The following is a 12,416-nucleotide window of genomic DNA, read 5'->3' on the forward strand; positions in this document are numbered from 1 at the left end:
TGCTCATTTTTTTTTGTACATAGCACTGACACTTTTCATATTTTTACATTATTTAAATTTAACCTCAAAGCGTACATCATTGGAAATCTGGCATACTGAACAGGTTCATCATTGGAATGAATCATTTTTGTATACCCCAACCTAAACCAAATCCATAGGAAACCTCGTAGCATTTTGTACATAGTTATGTGTACATTTATAAGGAGATCATATATCATATGTGTACACACACACACACACACACACACACACCTCTTACCGATTCTCTGCATTGGTGAGGTTGCCAGTACACTCATTGACCTCTAGGGGGCACTCACAAGGGCATTCGCATTCATTTTGTTCCATTCTGAAAAGCAAAGGAAAAGTTACTAGGCAGAGGGTCAATGACAATCGTATATTGTACATGCACTGTAGAAGTAAAATGATGAAACCCTTTGCCAGTTAAAATAAAAAAGTGGTGACCAAAGTTTTAAATACTCAATTGGCCTTGGTCCAGTGCCCCATGGACAACAATGTTGCAAACAATACAGCTCTAAATGTTTCTGTAACAGTGACTTTCCTTTTCCTCAGGGCACACATCTGCCTATTCGGTTCATTGTGCGTATGCTATTTTGAATGACTGGCATCAGTTAAATTTTTAAACAGTATGGGGAACAGAGAGTATGACCCATGGCATTTTTACCGGTGACAGTTGAGACAGAGTCGGTCCACCATGCTGCAAGCACAGAAGGCAAGTGAGTCGCATGTCTCATTGACAATGCCAACAAATGCATTGGTTCCTGGGATCCTCGCCAGTCTGTATTTAGAACAGTGGCTGCCGTGCACAAGGTTTGTCAAATCCCCCTATAGAACAATCAAGGTGTCAGCAGTGACAGACAGTAATGCAAAGACTCAGTCCTACCTTGGTGAAAACAACCCTTCAACCATCTGCTGAAAACAGCTTCAAATAAAACTTTGTTGCTGATTATAAAAGTAGTACACAGTCACTGTTAAAATATGGGGAAAAATTACTCAGTTCCATCAGTCAGACATAATTCCCATTTATCACCTGCAAACATATTATATAATCTTTTAATCTATATCTACACCCCAAAACACATTTTTATAGCTGATTTGATCATCTTTTTAAAAACACAAAACAATATGTCATAAAAATGAAAATTTCAAGAAGCAATAAAAGATGACTTTCAGGTAAGGAATAGCTTAAAATTTATTCAAAGGCAAACCCAATTAACCACATAACATGAAGAAAGATTTCTTTCCCTTGGTTAACAAACCTTTCTCCCAGAGTAATATAATATTTAAAAACTAAAGTCTCTTTAAGAGGCTAGTTTGCTGCTTTCAGAATATTGAAACAATCTAACTAAAGTAGGTATCTCCTTTTTTTGCTCCATAACAAGCAAATTTGGGATAGCCAGCTGATTGGATGGCCAGATGTGTTCATTATATTAAAAAGCCAAAGACACAAAAGCATGTTCTAAAGTTGTGTATAACCATTTTCCTGCATGTGTCATATACCCCAAGGCAAATGAATGCCTGTCTGCAAGCTATTCTTTGCCTATATGTGTGCGGTGAGGAGGAGCCTAACTGAGAATCAGAGCACTGCATGAGTTCTTAGGGGTTTAGATGCATTTTTCACTATGTGGATGATGCACACCTCTGGAGTATGTGCAATAACACAGGCTTCCCATCCTGTTAGCTCCAATAACCAGGGGTGCTCCAAATCTAACTTGGTCCCTTGAGAAATTATTCTAATTCACATTGACATGTTTCTACCTGAGTATATTGGCTTTGTCTACCAAAAACTCTGAAAATCATTGCACAAATAATATAAGCCACACAGAAAAAGCCAGATTTTCCTATGACAACCTTCCAGCCTCCCTCTGACCACTCCTCAAGTTTGTCAGTGTTCCCCCCCCCCCCAAAAGAGAGTGCTGCTCAAAATGGTATGGGGTCTGAATGGGGTGGTAATGACCTCCCTTGCTTTGAAGAGTTAATAAATTAACTACCTGAAAAAAATGCATATGCATTGTTAATATATTCACTTTTTTAAACTCCTCTCTTCTACTGTACAATTGCTTTTTGCAATCAACTCTTTAACACTTAGTTTAAGATTTTCAACTTAACCCACTACATTCAAAAAATATTTTTAATCCTGCATGGTGGCACATGCCTGTAATCCCAGTGACTTGATAGGCTGAGGCAGGAGGGTTCCAAGTTCAAGACCTGTCTCAGCACTTAGTGAGATCCTGTCCAGAAATAAAAAAATAAAAAGGGCATGGGATGCAGCTCAGTGGCAAAGCATCCCTGGATTCTATCCCCATACAAAAAAAAAAAAAAAAAATTAAGTTACATATTTAATGATACTTATTCTAAGTTAAAGACTTTCTGTGAATAACTTCTTGAATGTTAATTCTATTTCCCTATTATAATTGCTCCCAATTAGGATTATTTTTTACATATTAGTAAGAATGTCCTTAAGACATTTAACCACAACTAGGTATATTTTGCAGCAACTCAAATTATGCAGAGTATTCTAAGGGCAAAAAGAAATTATTTTCAGGTGATTTGCATAACAGTTCCCATCTAACAGGGTGGTGATCAAGAACTGACTCAAAGTGGCCTTAGGAATTTAAGGAGACTGAGTGATCTCTAGAAGACAGGAAGAGATGAGTATGTGGTGCCCCATATATTTATACAAGAGTGTGGGAAAAGGCTTAAGCAGATATTTCAAAGGGAAAGATTGGGTGAGTCTTCAAACAAACAAAACCAAAACAAAATACCAACTGTGAGACTTTAAAAAACATTCCCTTCTCTACCCTGGGCTTTCTATCTCACATTCATCTAATCATGAGCTGGACTAAGATTGTGTTCCATCCTATCATTCTGTAATTCTAAGGCAATGAAAGAGGCAAGAGCAATATTCAGACATTAACCCATTATTCTGTTTCATATCTTTTTTTTTTAAATTTTTATTGTTGGTTGTTCAAAACATTACATAGTTCTTGGTATATCATATTTCACACTTTGATTCAAGTGGGTTATGAACTCCCATTTTTACCCCGTATACAGATTGCAGAATCACATCAGTTACACATCCATTGATTTACATATTGCCATACTAGTGTCTGTTGTATTCTGCTGCCTTTCCTATCCTCTACTATCCCCCCTCCCCTCCCCTCCCCTCCCCTCTCTCTACCCCCTCTACTGTAATTCATTTCTCCCCCTTGTATTTTTTCCCTTTCCCCTCACTTCCTCTTGTATGTAATTTTGTATAACCCTGAGGGTCTCCTTCCATTTCCATGCAATTTCCCTTCTCTCTCCCTTTCCCTCCCACCTCTCATCCCTGTTTAATGTTAATCTTCTTCTCATGCTCTTCGTCCCTACTCTGTTCTTAGTTACTCTCCTTATATCAAAGAAGACATTTGGCATTTGTTTTTTAGGGATTGGCTAGCTTCACTTAGCATAATCTGCTCTAATGCCATCCATTTCCCTGCAAATTCTATGATTTTGTCATTTTTTAATGCAGAGTAATACTCCATTGTGTATAAATGCCACATTTTTTTTTTATCCATTCGTCTATTGAAGGGCATCTAGGTTGGTTCCACAGTCTTGCTATTGTGAATTGTGCTGCTATCTGTTTCATATCTTGTAAAAGGTTGGTAAATGAGAGTGCTAAGGAATCAACTTACCACAAGGCTAGTGTTGAACTTATAAAACCTCTGGACTGTTCGGTCACTAAAGCTGTTGCACAGGTTTTTCTTTACAAAGTTGGGGTGGTTCAGGATATCATTTGCTACCAGGGGCTCCTAATAAGACCAAACAGAACAGAAGACAATGCCATGGAATGAGGTGTAGGCTGCTGGAGAACTGAGCTTATCAGCTTTGCAACAAATACCTTGTGGGTGATGTGCTGCTGTTCCACAGGTGCATGTCCTTTGGGGTCAATGAGAGTTGGATGTGCCACCAGATAACCCCTGTCCTCCATTATGAAGCATCTGTACCAAAACAAGTGATGTTCATTCACGTGAGCTGCTCTTCTGTGCTTTCAGAGAGCATTTACCTTGCTAGCCCTGAAACAAATTGCATTTATTTCAAGTTCTCAACAAATACTCATTGAAAAAAAAATGTAGGCAGGCTGGCTGGTATGTAGATAGACACTTTATTTTTGAGGTGGTAGACTGCCTGGGATGCAGGATAAGGTCAGAGTTAAACCATCCTCTGTGGTCACCTACATATTTCATACAGAATGTACCCACTCAATCCAAGCATGATGAACTGAGAAGACCTTTTGCAAGGATATATGTGACTTGAGTATTTATAGGCATGAGCTTCAAGGAAACCATATAATTTATTTTTTCAATGATAACCATATATAAAATAAAACATTCTTGGGAAATATAAACTCTATTTTATAAAAACATTACATAAGCAAAGCTAGAACTGCTTTAATCAAGGCTACATTATGCTTTATTTTATTCTACATTGGTTATATCACTTTGCCAGGAATCCTGCACTTCCCCATTAAGAGCCAATGTGAAATTCAGCCCTGACATGAAGTACGGACCATGAGATTGAACTAAGAAAGCTATTTTTAAAGCAGCCTGCATTAAATCAAGGGAATGCCCTTGCTTTGATCAGACATGTTCTTTTGAAATTCAGGAGGCAAAGACTTTTAGTTCCATGAGCATCTTTCTGGGGAAATGTAAAAGGAGCAGTCTAAGCAGCTGAAATTTCACAAGGACTTTGGTTTAATGACTAAGTTAACATCAAAAGTACTACCCAAGAGTACCCTCCGGTCTTTCTAGTACCAAAGATATGGGAAACCTCTAATTACTGACTTCTAGGGAAACGAGCTTTTGGTATCTGTGCCAGTTACTCATCTTGTTATGTGTAGCATCCATTTGTCTAAATCATCTTAGAGAAAGGAAAGATGAGAAAAAGGAGAAAAATCTTTTCAATATAAGGTTCTTAATAGAACACCCAAACCATGATCTTGACTTCTTATCTTGACCATATCTATGTAGTTGCCATTTATCTGGAGATATCTGACAGCTATTTCTTTTTATTTTAGCAGTAGATGGGAAACAGTGTCCCTAAGGGGCTTACCTTATTTTGTTGCCACCATCTTGGTTACAAACTGGTAATAAGTCCATCAGAACTTTGTAGAAGTATCTAAGTGTAAAGTCAATGCCCATCACAGCCACAGTGTGCCCGGAAGACAGCTGTGTACTTCAAGTGAAAAAGATTAATGAGGACAAGAGGCATGGCTTATTTAAGCATAAAAGATTTGTTCAGGGGCTGGGGTTGTAGTTTAGCGGTAGAGCACTTGCCAAGCATGCGTGAGGCACTGGTTTGATTCCCAGCAATGCATATAAATAAATAAAATAAAGGTCCGTTGACCACTAAAAAAATATTTTTTAAAAAGAGATTTGTTCAGTAATAGGGACATTGTACAGTATCAGAAATACATTGCTACTGTTCTTCCCCACTTCCCATGCCTGTAAAAACTAAGTGACTGATTTAATATAACTTGATATTTCATGACAGAAAATGTTAAGACTTAAGATATGACTTTCTGAATAAGACCAGTCCCAAACACAGGCAGTGGTGGAATGTTGCTGAGAGCCACGGCCGAGTCTGTATGGTCCCTGGCATTTTGCCAACAGTATTGATTGACAGGCGAGGCATTACTATCCGCCTCTGCCGCAACTTTTGAGTTCTCGCACTATTTTGGAGTTCTCGTGGGGATTTCCGGGGATTCCCCGAGAGTTCCCATTGGTTGGGGAAGTGCAGGAGGAGGGATTTCCGAGAGAGATATTTCCGGCTGGGGGTTCCTGGGGAAGCCTCGTGGCGTTCGGGAGGATTCCCCGGGAGCTGTGTGAAGTGTTTTCCTGCAGTTTTAAAATAAAGTTTGTTCCTGCTTCAGTGGCTCGTGATTTGTGCCCAGCCAGACTGCGGCAGAATGTGGCTAGCCCTGATGCCACATGTGTTCAGAGAGTGGCTAGACTATTTGGCAAAAATATAGGTATATAGGTATACCACTGGGAGGTTGGATGCTTGGCTATTATGCTATTCCCTTACTTATTTCCTTCATTTTGTAGATAAGGAAATGAAGATCCCAAAGGCTGACTGACTGGTGTAAGGTCACACAGAACTTGGTAGGAACAATGTCTACTCTAGTTTTCTTTCCACAATACTAAGGTTGAATCTACTCAAAGCACAGTTTCTATTTAAGAACTAGACTCTCTTGGTTCATCCACCAGTGCTTTCTCCATTCTACAAAGTTACTTTCAGAAGGAGGAGAGCTGTGGAAGAGAAAGCTGAGCAACATGACATGGCGCTAACTTTTTAAGTACACAGGAAGTCAAATCCTGGTCCTGATGGTTTCTGTTTAGGTGACTCCTGGGATGCTACTGAGACTTTCTACACTTCGGTTCTCTCATCTGAAAATGGAGGCATAACTGGACCTGCTTCATAAACCTGTTATTGAGATTCCACAAGAGAGCGCATTTGTAGTGCTTAGTGAGCTGCCTGACAGAGAAACACCCCATAAGGAGGAGTTACTCAGAAGAAAACAAAATTGTGAGTTTAAGCCCTCATACCTGGGTTGAGAATGAACTTATCTCTCTTTCAGAGAAAATAGACTTTAAGAAATTGCTAGATAATATCAGAAGTGTGGACTTCTCATCTGGTTTTTTAATTGGAGGGGCCTAGGTTCCTTGACCCTCTTGCACTCTTCTGTTTAGAATTTGCAGGGTTTACCCAGAACGGGACTTTTAAGAATCTATCATTTATTATCATCACTGGTCTGATTTATTTTTTTCTTTTCTTTTTAAAAATTTTCAGTTGTAGATGGATACAAAAACTTTATTTATTTATTTATTATTTATTTATTTATATGTGGTGCTGAAAACAGAATCATTTCCTCACATGTTCTAGGCAAGCATAATACCACTGTGCTATAACCCCGCCCCTGTGTGATTTTTTTATACAGAAAATACCAAACAGAAACCTTAGTTATTTCTCATAGCAATCTTATGAAACATTACCAGTTTAGGAACACTGAAGCTTGGGGAGATGTGGGATTGTGAATGTGGGATGTTTTGGGATAAATTGATCTTATTTTTACACTTTCTCTGTATGATTACTATCTGCTCCAGTATGATCAATATGAAGTAACAGCATGCATCTTGCCTATCTATGCCATTCTATGTCTGGATTCATATCTTTACCTGCATTTCAGATTAAATATACTGTTACCATAGCAACTCATAAGGAATTTCATAGAAAAAAATCCAACCAAACCTACATTTCTAAGCACATCAGACTAGGCTGTTCACAATGCTTGTATGAGCTTTAAACTGCCCAAAACACACGTGACCTGTCCCTAAATCATGACTGTACTTCATCTCTAGCAGCATTATCATTCTCCAAGAATGCAAAGCTACATTCTTAGTCCCCTGAGCATGCTTATGGAAGAACTGCAACAGAGCTACTGGGAGTAACTGACAAGTGAGTGCTGAATTAGAAAACCCCTCACCTAACTCTCAGCCACACCACTCCTGAAAACCAAGGGTGAATAGGAGTACTTCACAACAAGCTGATTATTAGCTAAAGCTCTTCCTTTTGACCTGTTAAAATGTGGCAAATTTAAAGGACGAATGGTATTATAATAAAAATAGCTGCCATTTGGGAGGACTTGTCATTGTCAAGTACAGTGCTAAGCATTTTACTTGCATTACCTACAGTTCTCATTGCATCAGTTCAATATGGGCATTATTATATCTGTTTTACATGAGGCTCAAAGAGGTTATGGAACATAATAATAATGAAAGTGAGATTTATTGAGTCCTTATCATGAACCAATACTATTCTAAGAGCTTTATATGTTACATGTTATTTAATTCTTAAAATAATGACTTAAAATAGTTCCTGATATTCCTCTTTCCTAGGTGAGGAAACCAAGGCAAAAATGTTTGAATTTGGTTCTCAAATTGACACAGGAGGCCCAAATCACTGCATTACTTTTTGTACCTTTGCAAAGCCCATCTATCAATAGATCTGCAAAGCCAGTGTTACTTTGAGCACCAGAAGCTGACTTGCAATCTAAACTACATTGAATAAAAAACACACAGCTTTAAATAGTAAAATCACACTCAGCTAAGGAAAATATTCAAATGGTGAGAAATATGGACTGCATATTTTTGCTGGGCAAAAGCAAATACTTATTCATTTAGGGACTTGGTGGACAGAATCCAGGATTAAATGGCCATTTCTCTCATTGAACTTAATATAGGTTAAGCATACATTATAAAGGTAATTAGAAGGGGTATTTGAACCCAGGCTTTTCTAATTTGAAAGTTCATCAGATTTCCATCATGCTTCATTTGGACAGACATCATACATGTTTGTACATCAACCAAATCAAAATTCTTCCATTCATCCAGCTCTCCCCTACAAAAACATGCATATAATATACATAGATACAAGCATCCAAACTGTATCTCCCTCGCCCTTCCCAACCAAAAGAACACTACACAGAAGGAAAAGCCAATGGCTCCTGGTATAGAGGTGCCAACTGGGGAAGCCAATGGGACACCTGAAGACTGAGCAAAAACCTGGGTTTTTTTTTTTTTTTTTTTTTAAAGAGAGAGAGAGACAGAGAGAGAGAGAGAATGAGAGTATTTTAATATTTATTTTTTAGTTTTCGGCGGACACAACATCTTTGTTTGTATATGGTGCTGAGGATCGAACCCGGGCCGCACGCACGCCAGGCAAGCGCGCTACCACTTGAGCCACATCCCCAGCCCCCAAAAAAACCTGGGTTTTAATTCTCCTCACTGTAACAGCACCTTAAAGAGCCCAGCTCTGGCCTATTTTTTTTTTTTTTCTAATCAAAGACCAAGGTGTATGATGTCTTCTTAAAGAAACAGAATTTGCTCACTTCTCCCCCATCAATTGGAATATATGGGAAGGATGAAAGGTTTCACTAGTCTGATACTTACAGGTGTATGCCCCAAATATACCTAGTCTGTCAGCAGAAACACTTAGGGATCTGTTGTTCTAAATAAACAAGTGCTTACTCGTTTATAATGTGAAATATTATGTTATGGGAGCAGCTGACAGAGTCAAATAGATACTGTGCCCTACAAAAGAACCAACATTTGGCTAGCTGCAAGGCTCTGCTTCCCACTGAGACCCAGGCCATGATATGGAAATTCCACACCACACTGCTTTCCAGTTCCTACTCCCAGTGAACCTGCATTAGAGGAATTCTACTGAATATCTATCATTTTATAGATAACGAGCGCCAGTGAAAAGCATAAATTAAGCAAAAAAACAAAACAAAACAAAACAAAACAAAACAAAAAAACTGTCTCCTATAAATTTTAAGGCATCATTACAGGTACCAGTCAAAATATGGTCTTTCTTGGTTGCTGTGGGGAAGCAGTTATTTGTATAATGAACGGATTAAAACAATGTGTGTGACTTGCCTCTCCACCCAATGTTTTACTGACATTTGTAGCTTAAATATTGAAGCCACAAATTGCAGGATCTATAAAGCAATCTAAATATATCTATAGTGATATTGACATCATGTAGCATTCTGGGAAAATCAATTTTCAAAGAGCCATTTTATTTTTCAAGAGACAGTTTCAAGGACAAGTGGAAAAACAAAACAAAACAAAAACTCATATTACTCTAAAGAGTTAGATCCAAATACAAGAGGTAATACATTTTATGTCCTAGCTTCTTTTTTCATTAAAAAAATGTTCCTTTGCTTGGAGAACACTCTGGCAGTGAAAGCTGTAATGCTCCTGCTGACATTTAACCAGTGTAAAAGTGGCATTTCTACAAACTGCTCTATTGACTCTAACGTCCTTTTCTTTTTCATAGACATCACCATGGCTGCCAAGAACAGGGCTGAGAGCTTTTCATCAACTTAACTGAGGTGTTAACCTCGTGAGGGGGGAACTAGCCCCATTTTACAGATGTCAGGGGGAAGCTTGGGCAATCCAAGGTGACACAGCTGGAGAAGATATTCAAATTCCATCTTGCCTCACTTCAAAGGTCATGCTTTTGTCACTATTTGAATTGTCTCCTATTCTATTTGAATTTTAAAAATATCCTTGATGGATTTAAAGAAACGACTAAAAAATTAATTAAAATATTACCTGGATGAATGAATTGTGTGACTGATTGTCACAACATAGCCAGCTCCTCCAACATCTAGGTAAGGGCCAGTCAAAGAAATCAATCCTGGATTAGCTACAGCATGGAGATACCTAATGGAGTCCAAAGAAAGTCATGTTATTTTAGGTATGAACAACTACTTGGTCGATTTCAAAGAAAAGTGAACCTGCAAGTCTAAAAAAGTTTACTATCATTTTGTGCTTATGTTACCTTAAAATTCAAAAGGATTCTTAGTTTTTATGTCTGATTGTTGCATTAAGTTTCAGAGAATCTGAAATTCTGAAAATCTGTCTCCTATAAATTTTAAGGCATCATTACAGGTACCAGTCAAAATATGGTCTTTCTTGGTTGCTATGGGGAAGCACAATATATAGTTGAACTGAAGGCAGTATATAGCTGTGTTCATTTTCCACAGGTCATACATGAGCAGTAACTGGATGCCATAAAGGTGTGTGGTAAAAATGCAGCATACCCATTAAGGACCACACGCTGCGCACAAGGTAGGAATTAAACAAATATGAGGTGTTGAAATGGCCAAGCACAGAGCATGTCAGCCTCAGGACTTCACTGAGGAGATAGAAACACTATAGGCAGAGAGAAGACATGAAGTTGTGATGCTACATTAAGAAAACCATTCAAAGACAGTTTCTTCCCCACCGCCCCCCAAAGTGTCTTCTTTAATGTGATTGCCTGAAGTTGCTTTATTGTGTGTACTTATCATGTCTCTCCAGGATTGGGGGGGGGGGGCGGTGCTGACAATGGAGGCCCCTCGAACTCACCACTGTCTCCTAGTGGGATCAAATGCTTTGTCCATGAGGGAACCAGGATAAATTCTGAGGACGCCATTGGGCGTTGCTATGTAACGGCGGACAATGTAAGTGTTCAGGCTACTCATTTCCATTTGTGTCATCCATTCATCTGTGACGTGGCTGGTAGCCATTACTTCATTTCTGACAGAGAACTGGGAAAACAAAGGAAGGCATAGCAGGGCTCCTTTAAAACTCACATGAAAAGAGCGTGGGCCGCTGGCAGGGCTTCCCAAGGCTCTCTCGCAGAGAAGCCAAACCCAATTACTTCTTAAAAATCTTTCCACAGCAGACGGATGCAGCCAAATTTGGCAAAAACAAAAGCTTACAGAAATCTAGTCAAGGGATGTGTGACTACTCGGTGTTCACCCCAGCTAGGCATTCTGAGTTTTAGAGGAAAAATCTTGGGATGTAGCATTAAAGACTCATACACCAACAGCCTCCTCTGCTCCAAATCTTTGCCATTCCGAATGTCATATTTATCTTGATAGACAGCAGGGGCACTTTACTTCTTTCCCCTGGGAAAGTGGGGGTGGGAAAGTCTCACTGGTCTCTTAATCACACACCCCCTACCCCGACCCTGGAAACCCCTAGTGCATCTGAGACCTGAAACAGATTCTTCATGTGGCCCACAGGGCTTCTTAATCCATCAAAAGGGTCATCACTGACCAGCCTCCCCTGGGCCACCCACTCCGCCTTTCTGGCTCTCCAGCCGAGAGAGAGAGGCCCAGATGCAAAGCTAGGCTTCACACTTCAAAGGGTCACTGCCAGCACTCCCTCCTGGGCCCGTAGAGGGGTGCGCCAGGAACGGGGCCCCACGCCAACACTCACTTTGAGTCCCGGGTTAGCAATGAGGCGGGTGTTGTCACTGAGATAGGCTGTGTAATGCTCCACCATGCGCTTTGTCTCTGGCTGGCTGAGGTGTTCGTAGGGGGAGGAGAAGCTGCCAGCAGACAGCATGACAGTTGGACTCTCTGAAAGAGAAGCAAACAAAGCAGGCCTGAGAACACAGGACTTCATCTCAGGCCCGAACAAAAGCATCGCTCAGGCTCTGCCAATCCGTCTGCTACGGTGGCTTAACGTCTTCCATAAGGCAACAAAGAGCTTGACTCTGAGAGCAACAAAGAAGGGAAAAGCCACATTCTCTCCCTTCAGGGAGCTTATGGTCCTAAGAGTGAACAGAACAGGTACGTGCACAAATAAGTTCAAGAGCTGCAGGTGAAAAGTCTTAAATGCACCTCAGATCTACGCATAACATTTTGTATTTATTATTATCATACTGTGTATGACATGGAGCCAGGCTACACTGGATCTGGGCTCCACCATTTCCTGGCTGTGTGATGCCACAATGCTGGAAAGGTTGTGATCCAGGTAACATTTTCCTCATGTGTGAAGGAGGGATCAATAGGAGCA

General features: G+C 39.8%; 1 protein-coding gene across 1 annotated transcript in view; it reads right to left on the bottom strand.

Moving 5' to 3' along the window:
- Positions 1 to 12,416, bottom strand: part of Cachd1 (cache domain containing 1) — a 127,542-nt gene that overhangs the window by 15,097 nt on the left and 100,029 nt on the right. Inside the window, exons 13-20 of the mRNA XM_015484907.2 lie at positions 11,835 to 11,977; positions 10,977 to 11,158; positions 10,179 to 10,289; positions 5,110 to 5,232; positions 3,899 to 3,998; positions 3,693 to 3,809; positions 683 to 843; positions 260 to 346 (exon numbers count right to left, since the gene is read on the bottom strand). Coding sequence (XP_015340393.1) covers positions 260 to 346; positions 683 to 843; positions 3,693 to 3,809; positions 3,899 to 3,998; positions 5,110 to 5,232; positions 10,179 to 10,289; positions 10,977 to 11,158; positions 11,835 to 11,977 — 1,024 coding nt within the window. The remainder of the gene's footprint in view (positions 1 to 259; positions 347 to 682; positions 844 to 3,692; positions 3,810 to 3,898; positions 3,999 to 5,109; positions 5,233 to 10,178; positions 10,290 to 10,976; positions 11,159 to 11,834; positions 11,978 to 12,416) is intronic.

This window comes from Marmota marmota, unplaced genomic scaffold, assembly GCF_001458135.2.
Source record: "Marmota marmota marmota unplaced genomic scaffold, marMar, whole genome shotgun sequence".
Classification (NCBI taxonomy): Eukaryota; Metazoa; Chordata; class Mammalia; order Rodentia; family Sciuridae; genus Marmota; species Marmota marmota.